Source organism: Grampus griseus (genome assembly GCF_964374135.1).
Source record: "Grampus griseus genome assembly, chromosome: 2".
Lineage (NCBI taxonomy): Eukaryota > Metazoa > Chordata > Mammalia > Artiodactyla > Delphinidae > Grampus > Grampus griseus.
This window is the reverse complement of record NC_139018.1, coordinates 127556417-127576841: the sequence shown is the minus strand read 5'-3', so window position 1 is coordinate 127576841 and position 20425 is coordinate 127556417. Positions and strand designations below refer to the sequence as shown.

The window sequence follows — 20425 nt, the reverse complement described above, 5'->3', positions numbered from 1 at the left end:
TCCATTTTTCTAAGGGTCAATCACTTTCTAGGAATGAGTAACTCAAGCCTGCATAAAACCACCCCTCAAAATTGTAAGACAACAGAGAAATACAGAAGCGGGCAGAGAACCCACAGCGTAGTAATTTCCTTAGCGGGGCTGTAGACGCAGTTGCCTGCCACCGCAGTCAGGATCTACAGAGGGAGTTTAAAGGAGAGCGTCAGGTGAAAACTGCCTATCAGCACTGCATAACTGAGCGTTTCTCCGTTATGTCAAAAATGTCACACATATCCCTGACTGGACATATCTCTCCAGATGCTCCCCCTCCGTCTGTAGCCAGCCCTGGGAAGAAAAATAGAATGGGATTCTTCTATGCTTAAATCTTTTAAACTGGCCATCTTAAGACTAATGTGGACCCCAAGGCAGACATTCTGTTTGGACTCAATGCCCTCCACCTGGCTCCTTGAATCGTTCCTAAGCTCTCTGGCTGGAGAGCTGTGGAGCACCACAGCACTGCAGTGCTCAGCCAGAGAGATGATGCGGGCAAGAACCCAGGGCCTTTGACGGCATGATCTAAAGCAGCATTCTCCAAAAGAATTAGAATGCGAACTACATCTGCAATTTCAAATTTTCTAGAAGCCATATTAAAAAGTAAAAAGAAACAGGTGAAATTATAGGAATGTATTTTACTTCATCTCAAGCATCATTTTTAACATGTAATCAACATACAAAATATTAAGGAAATATCTTACTTTCTTTCCCCCATACTACACTTTGAAATCCAGTGTGTATTTTACACTTAAAAATATCTCAATTTGGATAGGCCGCAGTTCAGGTACTCGACAAGACGTGGGGCTAGTGGCTACTCCACAGGACAGAGCAGGTCAGAAGGGAATCTATGCAAAGGGAAAGAGTTCTGATTCAACTAGAAAATCTCCAAGAAACCTGCCAACGCTTGAGTTTTCAGGACAAGCTGAAGGGGAGACAATTTCCCTGAATGCTGTTATTAATTTTAAGTAAATACTCCATTGTGAAATCACAGAAAAACATCAGGAGGCCTGAGACACTGGCCTGGGAGAAGGCTGCAGGGTGTGGCCTTGGAGGAGAGGGTGTCTGGCCAGCAGGCCCATCAGCATCAGTTGTAGAAGCACCAAGGCCCCATTTCCATCTCCTGGTCCTTTCTCATGGAGCTCTTCCTCTTTCTCTTTCTAATCTTCCAACAGCCCTATGGGGAAGGCAAGGGGCTATCACATTTTGCAGATGAAGAAACTGAGGGCCAAGCCAAGTTTAAGTTACTTGCTCATTTCTAGTCACGGCTACTAGACTTGGGCCCAGAACTCATGCCTCGCCCCTGCTCCAGGCTTCTTCAACAAGCAGCTGGCCAGAAACAGCCCAAAGTCCATAGTGAGACCTAAATATACCGACTGAATCACTGAACAAGTGCCCACCTAACGACTTTTTATGTAACACCTCCCTTTTGTACAGACCTTACGAGTTTTCAAATCAGTTTTGCACACACACGTGATCACCACTAAGGAATAGTATGGGGCTGCCCAATGGAACATTCTAAACATATCCAACTACAGCCCAGAATGGCTGGCTGGCCCACGGTCACCCGGGCCTCTTATACCACATCCAACATCTTTCCACGACACATGACACCTCCTTTGATGATGGCTTTTTCTTTTAAAATAAAAGTTTTAAATGTCAAGACTACTTGAACATATTTTTTGTTGTTTTCTCAGAACTAGCAGGTAACCTAATGATAGGATACTATTTTAATCAATCACAAATATGACTTCAGCACAGTATTTCCCCCAACCTTAGCCAAAAGGGATTCTCCAAGTGGCCCAATGGTGTTCTCAGCTCTTCAAGGTCCTGGTTTCAGCCAGTGGGATCCCTCCCTTACCGAACCAGTGTTCACCTACCCGCTGATCCAATGACAGAGGGCAGGAAAGCGTGTGCTCTTCAAAGCAAGCATCCTTTCTCTGCTTCCACCCTGGCTGGCAGGGAACTGAAACAATGTTACCTGTGGGCTCTGGCCTTTGGTCTGTTTATTTTACACGCATCACGGTTTAGGCAAGCCTACCAATTTGGGATTTCTTGGCTCTCCGTGACTAGCTACAGTACATGGGCTCCTTGGGTCTCTAACTGGGCCAACCATTAAACAGCTATTTATAGCTACCACACTGCCTTCCAACCAGTGAGGGGAACCCTCCTGGCCAACAGACCTAAACATTGCTGAAAGCAAGAAGACAAAGGCCCAGAGTCACATTTCAATACCCAACAACCCGGCGCTCAAGGTATCAATCACAATCAGGCAAGAGTTCAGTTATACTCAAAGGAAAATAAGCACACACAGCAGATGAATAAACGAGAATCTTCCAAATACCACCACCTGACCCCCAAGACCAGTAAACACATTGCAAAGTTCTTTCAATAAGTGATTCACAAGATTTGCACAATTCTTCAAGAAAGAGGTAGAAAAGAAAGGAAGCAGTAGCCTGGGGTGTACAAAGCCTGCAAGGTCGACCTGAACCTGGGACTCCTAGAAACTGGTCCAGGGTTCCCCTGCCCCCACCGCCTTGGGGTGGTGCTCCAAGGATGCTCCATCATAAACCAGGATGCCCAAGCACTGTAACGTCATCATTAAGGACCAAGGACTGGGTGCGGGTCACCACTTTCACAGGATGTGAATTAGCCTTTACCTTTCCTTTATTCCACAATATTCCAGGTGTACTCACGCTAAGGAAGCCCTGCGTTACCAAAAAACATCCTTTCACGCAAAGGATGGAAGAGCTGATACGTATGCAGCCTCTGACTGCCAGGGCTTAGGCACTTTCAAGCACACCAGGTCACCCTTCTCATCAGAAATTCAAAGCAGCAGTTCCTCAAGCCTCTAGCCCAGGAGTGCAGTGACGGTTTCTAGTGTGTGACTGGAATGGTCTGACAGAAGCCGGGATGGCCTGCAGCCAGGCCACAGTCCTGCACCTACCAGTTCCCAGATGCAAAAGGAAGCCCCTCAAGACCCCACATCCTAATTGCAATACAGCCGTACCCACCCGTCGGAACCACGCATTCAGAAGAGGAGGGAGGGCGGGGGAGGGGGGTAGAGAGAAGCAGGAGGGGAGCCACGGTCATATCCTCATCTTACTTTTCTGACAGCGGTTCGTGGTCCAGCAGCGGTAGTTGTACTCGTTGTTGATGGTCGTCTTCTCACACAGCGGCTTCTCCTCCATCGTCCCCGGGCACAGGTCCCCACACTCCTTTGGGGGTTTATTCCCCACGATGTAGTTATTGGACACGGCATCCAGGATTAGGGACCAGTCCACCGTGGAGAGGTAGCAGAGGTCAGCATTCTTCTCGATCCGGATGGCCCCACGGGTAATGTTTCGCAGGTTGTAGAGCCCAATATCCTTGAGGTTGGTCATCTCGAAGATGACCAGGGCGTAGTTGTAGAAGAGCTTCCAGCCACGGATGACTGTGAGGTTGGGGAAGAGGTCACCGAGGCTCTCGAGGCCGGCCACGCGGAACAGCAGCAGGTACTCAGTGATGACCGTGAGCTTGGGGAAGCGGTAGCTGCGGTAGTCCTCAGCCTTGGAAATGAGCAGGATGTGGAGGTAGCCCTCGATCACCGTGCAGTTCTCCAGCCGCTTCAGCTGCTGGTAGTCGTTGCGGATGTCGATGCCTGGCCCACAGACTGCAGGGAGACAAGAGGGGAGGGCGGGACAGGTCTCAGTTACAAGGAAACCACTTTTTAAAAACTATTTCCCAACCCATAACATGACCAGTTTCCAGGAAACCTATATTATTATTAAAGAAATAAGACCCCATTTAGGAGTGGCTGCAGGTGGGCTATCTGGGGAGCTCAGCAGCCAGCCGTCCTTGGGGAAGTGCCCAGTCTGGGCCAGATGCTGTGCAACACACTCACTGTCACCGGAGGTGCCATCCCCATCCCACCAATGTGCAAACCACAGCTTAAAGCCCAGGGCCGCACAGGAGCACAGGGGAGGGTCAAGGTTGCAACCCAGGCCTGACTGCACAGCTGCCAGGCTGCACATTCCCCACCCCTGCTGCAGAGCGTCAGTGCCCTGCACCTGAACACAGAGCTCAGGAGCCAAGGGACAACGACTCACTCCTGCAGCCAGCCTCAAGGACACCATGCAGTATACACTGGAGAACAGTCACTGTGACCTAGAAGGTAGGGACCCCAAGAAGCACGCTCCCATGTTTCCTACCACCATTTGACATGGGCAGGTGGCCTTGGGCTCTCCCCAACACTGCATGAGTGTAGACAGAAAGGCTAACTTAGCAGCAAGATAAGAATATGTGATTTATATGAATAAAAGAGGTATCCAATTCCAACTTTAATAAAGTGTTTTCTTAATCAAGAAAGTATGCTTCCTGCAGAAAGGTTAGGTAACAGATAGCAAAAAGATAGTAAAAATCATCAGTAATCCCAACATCCAAAGATACCACTACCTATGCCAATTATCCTTTCTTTATAATTTAAGGTAAAGGAAATCGGACAATAATATGTTTTCAAACATACTTCCTTCATTTCATATGAACATTTTACCAAGTCATTGCCTTACTACATCATTATTTTAAGGAGACAGTAATTCTAGGATATGAATATGCACCGTGAGTTCTTTTCTTTTTAAACCAATCCCCTATTGTTGGATATTTAGGTTATCTCCATATTTTCACATCATAAACAACACTGCAGTGGACATTCTCTGCAGATATTCAAAACTGTTTTCTTAGGACAAATCCCTAGAAGTAGAATTGCTGGGCCAAGGCATCTGCAGATTTTAAAGGCTTTTGATAAAACAGCCTCAATACTGGAAACTTTTTTTTTTAATTCTAAACATACACACAAAGAAAAACCCTTGGTTACTATCCTCTCTTAAAACTTAATAATCCCCAAACCTTCCATTACAGCTTCTCAAAGTGACGTTTTTTGATTGATGTAATTTGTTAATTTGTGAAGCACCCAACATGCATGGCACTGCAGGAGATGCAAAGAAACCTCAGAGGAGGCTCGTGGTGGAGGCGGGAGCTGAGACCTGTGATAAACAACTGTCAGGTGAAGCAGGAGGTGGTTGGTGTGTGCACATTGCAGGCCCACTCTAGATGTGAGTGGAACTAAGCAAGGCAGACAGGAGTAGCCTTGGAGCTTCCTGCAGAGAGATGGTCCTTTGTATCACAGCACCAAGGGGCACTGCACACGCACCAGCTCCTGAGGGACAGGTGGGATTTAAAACTGGGTATAACATTCCAGAGGCCAGAGAAAAGGCAGAACAAGATACATTCAAGCGGCAGCCAATCTGATGGCCAGGGGTGCAGAGGAGAGCAGAAGTGAGTCTAGCACAGCTCAAGTCATAAAGGATCACAGGTGGGGACAGGTACATTCATCTCAGGAATGAGGCCCCTCTCAAGACTCTTGGGTGAGAGAGAAGGCTAAGCAAGGTGTTGTGGTTTTTTTTGGAGAAGTAATCTGGTGATCGAGTGCAAGACAGAATCAAAGCAGAGTAGATGTGGGAAAAGGGAAGAGAGTCCAGTGGGGCTTACAGCCACAGGCAGAAACTGGACAGAGGCAGTGGGAGAGGGGGAAGTGGGGAGCCCCTGGGCTGAGAAGCAGGCAACGTGTGAGAACCTAGAACTGGAAACTTCATTTGGCCTAATTTCCTCCTTTTACTGATGGGAAAATGAAGCCTCTCAGACAGAGAAGAGCACGGGAGAAACAAGCACTCTGAGAACATCCACAGTCAGGCAAGAGGTTGTGCTGGAAGCTCTGGATGCATCAGTGTGCTTCATTTCCTGCGATGCTCTCAACAGTACCTCACATTATGTAATCCCATCACCAGCCGGAAGGTGAGGAATTCGATTTGAGGAGACAAGTACTTCACATAAGGTCACATACACAACACACCAGCCCCTTCACAGCCAAACTTCACATAGTTCTTGGACAGTCCCATCTCTTAGCATCTTCACCAACCGGTTACCTCCAACCCACTCCAACTACCCTTCTGCCCTGGTCATGATACCAAATAGCTTAGCAAAGCCTCCAATGACATTATCAAAACCAAGGACAGGGATTCTGCCGGCAGCCTTCGTTTGGGCTGCAACTCTTCCCAGAGTCTCCGGCCTGCTGGCCTACTACATCAGATTTTGGATTCACCAAGCCTCCACAATCACAGTCTTGGTGCTCCAGCCGGCTGTCAGGCCTGAGCCTCTGAGGTGGTAGAGCCGAGTTCACCAGAGACCTCCCAGCCCCACGTAATAAAAAACGGTGAAAGCTCTCTCACAGATCTCCATCTTGAAGCGAAGACCCAGTTCCACTCAATGACCAGCAAGCTACAGTGCCGGACACCCTATGCCAAACAACTAGCAAGACAGGAACACAACCCCACACATTAGCAGAGAGGCTGCCTAAAATCATAATAAGTTCACAGACACCCCAAAACACACCACCGGACGTGGTCCTGCCCACCAGAAAGACAAGATCCAGTCTCATCCACCAGAACACAGGCACCAGTCTCCTCCACCAGGAAGCCTACACAGCCCACTGAACCAACCTTACCCACTGGGAGCAGACACCAAAAATAACGAGAACTATGAACCTGCAGCCTGCAGAAAAGAGACCCCAAACACAGTAAGTTAAGCACAATGAGAAGACAGAAAAACACACAGCAGATGAAGGAGCAAGATAAAAACCGACCAGACCTAACAAATGAAGAGGAAATCAGCAGTCTACCTGAAAAAGAATTCAGAATAATGATAGTAAAGGTGATCCAAAATCTTGGAAATAGAATGGAGAAAATACAAGAAACGTTTAACAAGGATTAGAAAAACTAAAGAGCAAACAATGATGAACAATATAATAAATGAAATTAAAAATTCTCTAGAAGGAATCAATAGCAGAATAACTGATGCAGAAAAACAGATACGTGACCTGGAAGTTAAAATAGTGGAAATAACTACTGCAGAACAGAATAAAGAAAAAAGAATGAAAAGAACTGAGGACAGTCTCAGAGACCTCTAGGACAACATTAAATGCACCAACATTCGAATTATAGGGGTCCCAAAGAAGAAGAGAAAAAGAAAGGGACTGAGAAAACACTTGAAGAGATTATAGTTGAAAACTTCCCTAATATGGGAAAGGAAATAGTCAATCAAGTCCAGGAAGCACAGAGAGTCCCATACAGAATAAATCCAGGAGAAACACGCCAAGACACATATTAATCGAACTATCAAAAATTAAATACAAAGAAAAAATATTAAAAGCAGCAAGGGAAAAGCAACAAATAACATACAAGGGAATGCCAATAAGGTTAACAGCTGAACTTTCAGCAGAAACTCTGCAAGCCAGAAGGCAGTGGCAGGACATATTTAAAGTGATGAAAGGGTAAAACCTACAACCAACATTACTCTACCCAGCAAGGATCTCATTCAGATTCGACAGAGAAATTAAAACCTTTACAGAGAAGCAAAAGCTAAGAGAATTCAGCACCACCAAACCAGCTTTACAGAACATCCTAAAGGAAGTTCTCTAGGCAGGAAACACAGGAGAAGGAAAAGACCTACAATAACAAATCCAAAACAATTAAGAATATGGTAACAGGAACATACATATCGATACCTACCTTAAATGTAAATGGATTAAATGCTCCAACCAAAAGACAAAGACTGGCTGAATGGATACAAAAACAAGACCTGTATATATGCTGTCTACAAGACACCCACTTCAGACCTAGGGACACATACAAACTGAAAGTGAGGGGATGGAAAAAGATATTCCATGCAAATGGAAATCAAAAGAAAGCTGGAGTAGCAATTCTCATATCAGACAAAATAGACTTTAAAATAAAGACTATTAGAAGAGACAAAGAAGGACACTACATAATGATCAAGGGATCAATCCAAGAAGAAGATATAACAATTGTAAATATTTATGCACCCAACATAGGAGCACCTTAATACTTAAGGCAAATGCTAACAGCCATAAAAGGGGAAATTGACAGTAACACAATCATAGTAGGGGACTTTAACACCCCACTTTCACCAATGGACAGATCATCCAAAATGAAAATAAATAAGGAAACACAAGCTTTAAATGGTACATTAAACAAGATGGATTTAACTGACATTTATAGGACATTCCATCCAAAAACAACAGAATACACTGTCTTCTCAAGTGCTCATGGAACATTCTCCAGAATAGATCATATCTTGGGTCACAAATCAAGCCTTGGTAAATTTAAGAAAATTGAAATCGTATGAAGTATCTTTTCTGACCACAACGCTATGAGACTACATATCAGTAACAGGAAAAAATCTGTAAAAAATACAAACACATGGAGGCTAAACAATACACTACTAAATAACCAAGACATCACTGAAGAAATCAAAGAGGAAATCAAAAAATACCTCGACAAATGACAATGAAAACACAATGACTCAAAACCTATGGGATGCAGCAAAAGTAGTTCTAAGAGGGAAGTTTATAGCAATACAATCCTACCTCAAGAAACAAGAAACATCTCAAATAAACAACCTAACCTTACACCTAAAGCAATTAGAGAAAGAAGAACAAAAAAACCCCAGAGTTAGCAGAAGGAAAGAAATCATAAAGATCAGATCAGAAACAAATGAAAAAGAAATGAAGGAAAGAGTAGCTAAGATCAACAAAACTAAAAGCTGGTTCTTTGAGAAGATAAACAAAATTGATAAACCACTAGCCAGACTCATCAGAAAAAAAGGGAGAAGACTCACATCAATAGAATTAGAAATGAAAAAGGAGAAGTAACAACTGATAATGCACAAATACAAAGGATCATGAGAGACTACTACAAGCAACTCTATGCCAATAAAATGGACAACCTGGAAGAAATGGACAAATTCGTACAAAAGCTCAACCTTCCGAGACTGAAGCAGGAAAAAATAGAAAATATACACAGACCAATCACAAGCACTGAAATTGAAACTGTGATTAAAAATCTTCCAACAAACAAAACCCAGGACCAGATGGCTTCACAGGAGAATTCTATGAAACATTCAGAGGAGAGCTAACCACCTATCCTTCTCAAACTCTTCCAAAATATAGCAGAGGGAGGAACACTCCAAACTCATTCTATGAGGCCACCATCACCCGATACCAAAACCAGACAAAGATGTCACAAAAAAAGAAAACTACAGGCCAATATCACTGATGAGCACAGATGCAAAAACCCTAAACAAAATACTAGCAAACAGAAACCAGCAGCACATTAAAAGGATCATACACCACGATCAAGTGGGGTTAATCCCAGGAATGCAAGGATTCTTCAATATATGCAAATCAATCAATGTGATAAACCATATTAACAAATTGAAGGAGAAAAACTATATGATCATCTCAAGAGATGCGGAAAAAGCTTTCGACAAAATTCAACACCCATTTATGATAAAAACTCTGCAGAAAAGTAGGCATAGAGGGAAACTACCTCAACATAATAAAGGCCATACATGACAAACCCACAGCCAACATGGTTCTCAATGATGAAAAACTGAAACCATTTCCTTTAAGATCAGGAACAAGACAAAGTTGCCCACTCTCACCACCATTATTCAACACAGTTTTGGAAGTTTTAGCTACAGCAAACAGAGAAGAAAAAGAAATAAAAGGAAACCAAATGGAAAAGAAGAAGTAAAACTCACTGTTCGCAGATGACATGATACTATACATACAGAATCCCAAAGATGCTACCAGAAAACTATTAGAGCTAATCAATGAATTTGGTAAAGTAGCAGGATATAAAATTAATGCACAGAAATCTCTTGCATTCCTATACACTAATGATGAAAAATCTGAAAGAGAAATTAAGGAAACACTCCCATTTACCATTGCAACAAAAAGAATAAAATACCTAGGATTAACCTACCTAAGGAGAGAAAAGACCTGTATGCAGAAAATTATGACACTGATGAAAGAAATTAAAGATGATACAAACAGATGGAGAGATATACCATGTTCTTGGATTGGAAGAATCAACATTGTGAAAATGACTATACTAACCAAAGCAATCTATAGATTCAATGCAATCCCTATCAAACTACCAATGGCATTTTTCACAGAACTAGAACAAAAAATTGCACTATTTGTATGGAAACACAAAAGACCCCAATAACCAAAGCAATCTTGAGAACGAAAAACGGAGCTGGATGAATCAGGCTCCCTGACTTCAGACTATAATACAAAGCTACAGTAATCAAGACAGTATGGTACTGGCACAAAAACAGAAACAGAGATCAATGGAACAGGATAGAAAGCCCAGAGATAAACCTATGCACATATGGTCACCTTATATTTGATAAAGGAGGCAAGAGTATACAATGGAGAAAAGACAGCCTCTTCAATAAGTGGTGTTGGGAAAACTGGACGGCTACATGTAAAAGAATGAAATTAGAACACTTCCTAACACCATACACAAAAATAAACTCAAAATGGATTAAAGACCTAAATGTAAGGCCAGACACTATAAAACTCTTAGAGGAAAACATAGGCAGAACACTCTATGACACACATCACAGCAAGATCCTTTTTAACCCACCTCCTAGAAAAATGGAAATAAAAACAAAAATAAACAAATGGGACTTAATGAAACTTCAAAGCTTTTGCACAGCAAAGGAAACCATAAACAAGATGAAAAGACAATCTTTAGAATGGGAGAAAATATTTGCAAACGAAGCAACTGACAAAGGATTAATCTCCAAAATATATAGGCAGCTCATGCAGCACAATACCAAAAAAACAAACAACCCAATCCAAAAATGGGCAGAAGATCTAGACATTTCTCCAAAGAAGGTATACAGACTGCCAACAAACACATGAAAGGATGCTCAATATCACTAATCATTAGAGAAATGCAAATCAAATCTACAATGAGGTATCACCTCACACCGGTCAGAATGGCCATCATCAAAAAGTCTACAAACAGGGCTTCCCTGGCACAGTGGTTGAGAGTCCGCCTGCCGATGCAGGGGACATGGGTTCGTGCCCCGGTCCGGGAAGATCCCACATGCCACGGAGCGGCTAGGCCCGTGAGCCACGGCCGCTGAGCCTGCGCGTCCAGAGCCTGTGCTCCGCAGCAGGAGAGGCCACAACAGTGAAAGGCCCGCGTTCTGCAAAAAAAAAAAAAAAAAAAAAGTCTACGAACAATAAATGCTGAAAGGGTGCGGAGAAAAGGGAACCCTCTTGCACTGTTGGTGGGAATATAAATTGATACCGTCACTATGGAGAACAGTATGGAGGTTCCTTTAAAAACTAAAAATAGAACTACCATACGACCCAGCGATCCCACTACTGGGCATATACCCTGAGAAAACCATAATTCAAAAAGAATCATGTATCACAATGTTCATTGCAGCTCTATTTACAATAGCCAGGACATGGAAGCAACCTAAGGATCCATCAACAGATGAATGGATAAAGAAGATGGGGCACATATATACAATGGAATATTACTCAGCCATAAAAAGAAACGAAACTGAATTATTTGTAGTCAAGTGGATGGACCTAGAGACTGTCATACAGAGTGAAGTAGTCAGAAAGAGAAAAACAAATACCGTATGCTAACACATATATATGGAATCTAAAAAAAAAAAAATGGTTCTGAAGAACCTATGGGCAGGACAGGAATAAAGAGGCAGGCGTAGAGAATGGACTTGAGGACACGGGAGGGGGAAGGGTAAGATGGGACGAAGGTAGATAGTGGCATGGACATATGTACACTACCAAATGTAAAACAGATAGCTAGTAGGAAGCAGCCGCATAGCACAGGGAGATCTGCTCGGTGCTTTGTGTCCATCTAGAGGGGTGGGATAGCGAGGGTGGAAGGAAGACGCAAGAGGGAGGAGATATGGGGATTTATGTTTATGTATAGCTGATTCACTTTGTGGTACAGCAGAAACTAGCACACCATTGTAAAGCAATTATACTCCGATAATGATGTTAAAAAAAAAAAAAAAAGAAAAACAAGGACAGTTCCAGTCCTCATCTTACTTGACCTCTTCAGAGTCTTCTGGCCTCGCCTCCTTCTCTAGGCCCCTCTGATCCCACATACCCACTGTCCACCCTTCCTCTTCAACCTGACCTCTAAAATGTCAGCCTCTGTCATTTCACGTGGGCAACAGGCTTCGTGCGCCGCCCCTACACTGGTTCATTCTCAGTGGCGTGTCATGGTCCCGGAGCTCTGAGCTCTGCAGTTGAAAATCCACCTGCCTACTCCATGGCTCCACTTAGGAATCTAATAACTCATGTCCCCCACCCCCACCTCAGTCCGCCTCCCAAGCTTCCATATTTGGTCACTGACACTCCCATTCCCTGAACTGCTCATATCAAAAACCAAGGAGTCATTCCTGATTCTCCTCTCCCCCCCATACCACATGGTATCCAGTGGAGCAACACATCCTCTTGGGCCTCATGCTTATTGAAATGTCAAACAGAGAAAGGCAAACACTATGTTCTCACTTATATGTGGAATCTAAAAAAGCCAAACCCATAGAAATAGACTAGAATGGTGGTTGCCAGGGGCCAGGGGAGATGTTGGTCCAAGGGTATAAACTCCCCAATAGGACTGGAGGAGCGAATACACAGCTTGGTGACCATAATGAACAATACTGAACTATATACTTGAAAGCTGTTAAGAGAGTAGATCTTAAGCGTTAAAACCACAGATGTGCAGAAATCGTATTTTTGTGAGGGGATGGAGGTGTTAACTGACCTTATGTTGGTGATCATTTTGCCATGTAACTAATCACCACACCATACACCTTAAACTTATGTTTATGTCATATTTTAATGTCAATATCATCTCAGTAAAGCTGAGAAAAACGGTCCTCCTGGCTCCAGCTCCCAAGCCTGTGGGAATCTCAGATGTTCTTCCCACCACAGCTCTTTGACCACGCCATCCACTCCCCCCCCCAGGGCGTGTCCACCCTCCTCAGGACCAAGCCCTGGCCTTTCTTCTCACGCTGACCACTCCCACTGCGACATCAGCTCCAGGGGGACAGGAAGTGATTTTCTATTTGGCTCACAATTCTATCTCCGGCGCCTGAAACAGCAGCTGTGCACAGTCCACACATCATTAACACACACGCACAGCAAGTGCCTTTCTCCACATCCACCTGTCTCCGTCCACCGCTCTCACTCTGACCTGAGCCACCGTCATCTCCAGCCTGGACAACAGCGACAGCCCGCTATCCAGCCCGCACCACCCAGGCCTCCTTCTACCTCTTCTCTAGTATGTTCTCACTCAGTGCGCTTAGGCCCCCAAGTGCCTTCCTTCATGCCCTGCTGTCTGGGGTCCACCTCCTGTCACATGTCTGCCTCATTCCCATCATGAGGCTCTGCATTCAAATGTCACCTCCTCAGAGCTTTGCCCAAACACCCTAGCTTCACCAGCACTCCCCTACTGCCTCTCCCTCCCTCATTTCTCCATTTCATCGATTTCAGAGCACTTTTCATGTCTGAAAAATGTCAATACCTGAACGGATGTGTTTAGCTGAGCGATCAGTGTCTATTACCCCCACTGAAAGCACAGGCTCTGCCCTGTTTGTTTACTGCTTTTTCTCCCAGGCCTAACGTCGGGCACACGGCAGCTGCAGGAAAGATGTGCTGCCCGACTGGGGCCAAGGAAGCCTTGTATCCTGCTTCCCACTCCTGCTCCCCTTTCCTGAGGTGAAATGGAGAGAACAAGGTCTCCATCAGGTATCTGCCCCCAGAGGACTCTCCAAATCAAGACATACGACCCAGCTTCAGGCCAATGACTCAATGAGAAAGTCTTTTTTTTTCTTTTGTACTATTTATTCCTTCCTATGCCCAGTCTAAACATTCATATTCCTTCCATGCTATTGTAAATTAAGTATATTAGTTTCCTCCTAAATAGTAAACAGAAGTTTTTATAGAGGAGTACCTGGATGCAATCTATTATTGTTGTATTCATATTGATATTCATATATTGATGATACTAGCAAGTGTTAGCATCAATAAATGTTTGCTATCCTCTCCAATAGACCAGAAAATTCAGTACCCAGGGAAAGAGCATAAAGACACAAAACTAAAGTTTGCTTAAGTTTTCTATGGCCACCAAAACAGACACTAGGGAAGAATCCCTTTTACTCTGCCTCCTGGCTCCCCTCCATAGCCAGTATAGACCATTCCATTCACAGAGGCCACACTACAGGGCCAGAACCAACAGCTTCTTCAAACAAAAGAGGTGCCTCCACACTGGACACTTTTTCCCCATTTATAGAAGAAAAGTAGGAAGAAACTACCCACTTATTCCTGAAGAAAAGACAAGCCGAAGCCACAAAGTGCAAGGCAGGACCCGACCGCCAGCCATTTTGGATTCCATCAGTGACACTGTCAGTCTTCGGGGTGTTTTGTGATAGGAACTGAAGAGGGAAAACCCAGTTGGACCATTAATGATAGCACAGTGCTCGGAAGGCACAAGCCACAAACAGGAAAGAGAATACAGGATGCTTCATTTATGCCGCGAAATAATACAAGCTTTGAGGGAGTGAGTATTCCACACAGTGTAGGAAGGAAAGGCATACCCTTGCTACTACTCATTGGTGATTAAAAGGAAATTGTAAAACACCGCTTCTCCCTTTTCAAAGCAACAGAGAGCCAAAGAACTCGCAAACCTTAGAAAAGGCACTGGCATGTGAGATCGCAGGCTGGCCTGTAAAGAAATAATCATCGAAGCTCATGGAATTGAAGGCAAGCAGGAAGCAGAGGGAAAGAGCACAGCTGGAAGGTAAGGATGGGGGCCTGGGCCGGCAAGGGGGTGGGGTAGAAGGCACTTCCCCCCAAAGACCATTTTAAATAGTCTTTCCATTGAAAGAAATACTATTCCCCCCAAATTCCTAGGTATTTTTAAAACATCAAAAAGGCAGAATTTCTGTTCCAGGGACTTGAGTGAATGGCATAAACAAACTACACATCTTTGGAAAATAAATCCCTAAGAACTGCTAATATAAGAAGGGCTAATGAAAAGCATTTATTGAGAAGCCCCCCAAAAGCTGTGTATCTAAGTATTTGGAAGAGCAAATATACAAGAAATTCAATTACAACTCTATCATATGCTCAATATTAAACACAATCTTGGATCCTAGAAAAAGAAAAATGGGGTGACTCAGGTCCAAGCGCTGGAGTGCTATTGCCTGGCTCCTGACCTCAACGGTTCACATCCCTCCCGTCTCTAAGCCTCATTTTCCACACCTGCAAAATGGGCTGTTCATACCTACCACACAGAGGCTGTCACAGAATCAGATAAGGGCTTTTGTGTTCCTATCGACGGTAATAGGCTTGAGGCAATATTACTACATAAATTAAACATTAATAAAAACATTCATCCATAGTGTTGTCCCCATCTAAATATTACTAATATATAAAAAAGGGGGGAAATGAGCAAAACTGTGGGTTAGCCTTCTGACACCAATTCCATTAAAGAATAGCAGAGGTAGTTATCTAATTAAAATGTTCTCCACTTTGATCAACTCTTCTTTAAAAATATGGGACATGGGACAGTCTTCGCTGTACTTGGAAATAAAAGACATCGGGAAGCATAATTAGCATCACTTTCCTGCAGGTCTACAGGCAAATAATGGAAGAAAAACATATTCGTGAACCAGTTGTCATCTCTGGTTCTGGTGGTAAAACACGACATAACAAAACCGATGTCTTGGCCATCGGCCCAGGATAAGCGTTCCTTATTTCCCTTAAAATTAACTCTTTGGAACCAATCACTTAGTACTGCAAAACTCCCTCTAGACGCTATCACTCTATGAAAGCCAAACAGATTCAAGAGATTAGGAGAGGATTCATGTATAGCTGAGTTTTGTGCAAGGAGACATAGCAACCACCTCTCAAGCCAGTGGAAAGTAGAACAGAAGTTTTAATAGTCAATGAACAGGGCTCAGGAACCGCAAAGAAGGGGGCCCATGACACCCCACCTCTGGGGAGATCAGGAAGCCTTCTCAGAGGAAGGGATCCCGGAGGATGACCTGAAAGATGAGCAGGGTCTTGCCAGAAAGGCAGGCAGGGAGCGGGGAAGGGGGGCACATACCTGGAGGTGGCTGGTGGCAGTTCAGGGGAACCCCAGGGGTACAGCCTGTGTGACAGGGAAAGAACAAGGGTAACAGCAGGGCAGATGCTAGAAAGCAGACTGAGACAAGCGCTCAGTAGGTCAATTTCATTTTGCAGGTTGAAGGACAGTCTTCAAAATCGTGAGCATGCATCAGAACCACCTGGAGGGCTTGGTAAAACACAGAACACAGGGGCCTGAGGACTTGCATTTCTAGTAAGTGCCTGGGTGATGCTGATCCTGCTGGCCTGGGTACCACCCTTTGAGAACCACTGCCCCAGAAAATAATACTTTAACCCCCCCCTTACCTGTCACTACCCTCCCTGCCCACTGCATTTGCTATGTGATGCAGGAAAAGCCTGTGCACCTGTAGTTCTTAATGTGATCTTCACCAGAAAATCCCCAAGCATCCCACAGACACAATGTAGGAAGCACAGCAAAGCAGAAGGAAAAGGTGGTGGAGTTGGAGTGTCCCTAGTGCCCCCCAGTCCACCCGTGGCTGTTCAGTCTGTGGCCCCTTCCCTGAGTAAAGGTCTCAGCACACCCTCTATTGTACTCAGGGAAGGCAGGGCATGGGTTTCTTTCTACCAGCTTCTCCTCTGTAGACTACAACTAACCAAAAAGTCAGAGATGGGGCTTCCCTGGTGGCGCAGTGGTTGAGAGTCTGCCTGCCGATGCAGGGGACACAGGTTCATGCCCCGGTCCGGGAAGATCCCACATGCCGCAGAGCGGCTAGGCCCATGAGCCATGGCCGCTGAGCCTGCACATCTGGAGCCTGTGCTCCGCAACGGGAGAGGCCACAACAGTGAGAGGCCCTCGTACCGCAAAAAAAAAAAAAAAAAAAATCAGAGATGGGGAAAAAAAGACAATGTTGTGATAACAAACACTACTGATACTCCCAAGTTTGTTAAAGTAGAATTTTCTGTGTAAATGTAAACAGACACAATTCATGTTAAGCCTTTTTATCTTTCTGTATCAATGAGGATGTATTTACGTTGTGTATGTACATTTATATTTTACACAGACTGCAGTCCGGCCACCTGACACATTAAGTAACTAAAGGCCATCTTAAGAATGTAAGGGATTGCGTTACACAGGTGACTGTGGGGACAGAAATTAAAAATCAAGTGTAATTTTCAATGTGTAGTGAACAAGTTCACTGCCCCAAATAAGAGCCATGTCTACTATACACAACCTAAAAACCCATGCACATATAATATGTAGTCCTGAAGGCTCTGAACTTGAAAACAGAGTGCTACAATGTGGCACAGAACTTACAAAGACAAGTGAGATGTTTACATCCTGCCTGCCAATGAAGAAATGGAAACTTACCGGGAATTAATTCAAAGGCTGTAGGGAACACAAGCCCCAGCGTCCCCATCACATACAGCACCTGGGGCCAGACAGATTGGTAAAGAAGGAAGCTGTATTTGTTTCAACGGAGGCGCACCAACTGTTTTCCTGGGTCTTCATTAAAAACAACTTTGCCTGCTCTGGCGGTTACTCCAAATCCCTTTCTGATCTTAAAATATCGAAAGCCCAATATTCTTTCTAAGTCTCTGTATTTCAAAAGCGCCTTTATGAAAGCCTCCCATCCTTTCTACTTATTTCCAGTTCTGACGGCTGGTTGCCTTTTTGATGAAGCAGCACACGGGGACTAGACTCCCTTGGTTATAGCCACCTGCTCAGGCCCCCACGGGCCCTGTGGGAGCCTCACCGCTAACCAGGCACACCACAGTGCAGGTGTGAGAGCGCGTCAGCCTCCGAACCCTGAATCCGTGCAGCCAGTGGATGGCGCTATGGGGCTCACGCCCTGCAGGAGGTATACAGTAGGATCAAAGAGAGGCAAGCAGACCTGCTGCAGCCTGACCTGGAAAATGTGTTTCGTCTGCCTTCTCTTCCCTCTTCCTTATGACTTTGGATTTTCTACTCAGAAACAGGCAAGTCTTCTAAAATAAAAGTCGCCCCTGTGGCCCCCATTCTATCTCACTGGCTTTTGTAGAACACGTATCATTGCACTTAGAATTCACATACTCATTTAAAAAGTATTTTACTTGGCTCTACGATGCTCCAGTTCCCTTGAGTGACCTGTACTCTTTCAATTAGCCAATTATCTAAACAAGCTGATAATCAGTGCGGAAACCCCACGTATCTGTTCCCCCCTGTACTTTGAGGCGATTCTTCATGGATGTGGTGTTAAAGGTCAGGCCCTTGAATGGCTGAGGCTTTGAATATGATTGGGGGCCTTTGATGGAGGGGAGGGGCACCAGGTCGGTCTTCAGGGACCAGATAACTCTTGGTTCCATCTCCAACCAACCACCACTTGGCCTGAGATTGGTCCTTCACTGCCGTGCCTCGGTTTCCTCCTGATTCAGATGAGGGTACGGGACTAGATGTATTCATTCTTCCAACAAATACTTATAAAACACCTCCCAAGTGCTAACGTGTACTTTCCAGGTTCTGGGAAGTCGGCAGTGAACAAAACCAACACACTCCTGCCTTCACGGAGCAGCCAGTCCTGATGGGCTCTAAAACCACACACTCCGTGCCCCCCAGGGCAGCGCCCAGGGCTCGCCTGCAGTGACCCTCACACAGCCAGCACCGCGGGCTGGATGCACACTCAGACAAACGTTAACACCCCATGGATGCCCGAGGAGCCAACGCATACCTGCTACAGAGAACCATCACACAAAACATAACAGGACACCCAGCTCAGATGCCCAGAGAGGGAGTTATCCCATTAAAAGCAAGCAAGCGCTCACCGCAAGCTACACACAGCAGGGGCTCCAAGAAAGAAGTGTGGTCCACCTGTTGACTTCAGCAGGGACCACATGGAGCTGGGCCCAGGGCCGGGGAGGGGGCGGGGGGGGGGTGGGCAGGGGCAGCAGAGATCTAAACAGAGGAGAAAGGGGAGGGAGAGGTCTGAGGGAGAGCAGGGGGGCAAAGGGAAGCCTGGAACAGAAGGCACTAAAGCAGCCAAGGGAAACCCCAGTGGGAGCCAGCGTCCCAGCACTCATAAGGCAATGGAAAAGTGCAACCACTGAGGGGTCTGGGCATATCATAAAAATATGGAGTTTGGGAATGGTCATTCTGGCAGTGGTCAGTAACCAAACCAAAGTATAGAGGATTATATGCCCATGTCCATAGCAGCATTGTTCCCAACAGCCAAAAGGTGGAAGCAACCCAAGTGTCCATTAACAGATGGATGGATAAATAAAATGTGGTCTGTCCATACAATGAAACAGCATTCAGTCTTAAAAAGAAAGAAAATTCTGACACCTGCTACAACATGGATGAACCCTAAGGGCATGATGCCGAGTGGAAATTAGCCAACCACAAAAGAACAAATACTGTATGATCCCACCACATACACCAGTCAAGTTCAAAGAGGCAGAAAATAGAATGGTGGGGGTAGGGGGGAATGGAGAGTTGTTTAATGAGTACAGTTTCAGCTTTTCAAGATGAAGAAAGTTCTGGAGATTGGTTGTACAACCCTAACATGACTGTACACTTAAAAACAGTTAAGATGGTAAATTCTATGCTATGTGTATTTGTACACATATTTTTTAATATGTGTACACATATTAAATTTTTTAAAAGCACAATTTTTTAAAAGCATAGGGGAGAATTTTCACTGTTTTTATTCTGGCCCTCATGGGTCACACAAGTGTAAATGAACAGCTAAAGGCAGGCCACACAGCCCATCCACCACCCATGACCAAAGAGAACCCAGTGGGAAGAAAAGCAGCTCTGCCACAGATGGGTGGGGCATTTAGAAATAAGCTGCCAGGCCAGGCATAACAGGGGGGGCTGCACCCAGTACAACCAGAGACCTCAGGGCACAAATCAGGGGCCTCATAAGAGTCCTGCACAGACTCTCCATGAAAATGGGCTCTGAGCACACAAGGCAGGTATTAAGTGGTCAGACAGGTGGGCACCTGCAGACACCTCTATACGAAGTGGGAAGAAGCTAAAAAACCCACTTGCAAGGCCCCACCCCTGCCAACTAGACTGTGGCTGACCTCTCCGTCAGATGTGATTCAAGGGCAGAATTCTCACACTAGTTTATCAATTTTCTAACTTTTGCTGTTCCCAGGTCATTTCCTATAGCCAGATACAGTCGTACCTCCACGCAGCTCTTGCCTTGTAAAATGTGGTGAGGTGAGCACGAGAAAATTCCGTCACGCTCCAGCCTGTCCCCTTGCCGCAGCTCCTGCCCTTAAGTCCTCACTCCCACTTTTGCCAAGGCCTTTGTATTTTCTACAGCTTCGGCATTTATTATGCTGCTCTAACACCTCCAGATTCACCTCCTC

The 20425-nt window shown here is 45.0% G+C and overlaps 1 protein-coding gene across 2 annotated transcripts in view; it reads right to left on the bottom strand.

Moving 5' to 3' along the window:
- Positions 1 to 20425, bottom strand: part of IGF1R (insulin like growth factor 1 receptor) — a 299224-nt gene that overhangs the window by 236973 nt on the left and 41826 nt on the right. For both annotated transcript variants that reach the window (XM_082647870.1, XM_082647871.1), the window contains exon 2: positions 3134 to 3679. In XM_082647870.1, coding sequence (XP_082503996.1) covers positions 3134 to 3679 — 546 coding nt within the window. The remainder of the gene's footprint in view (positions 1 to 3133; positions 3680 to 20425) is intronic.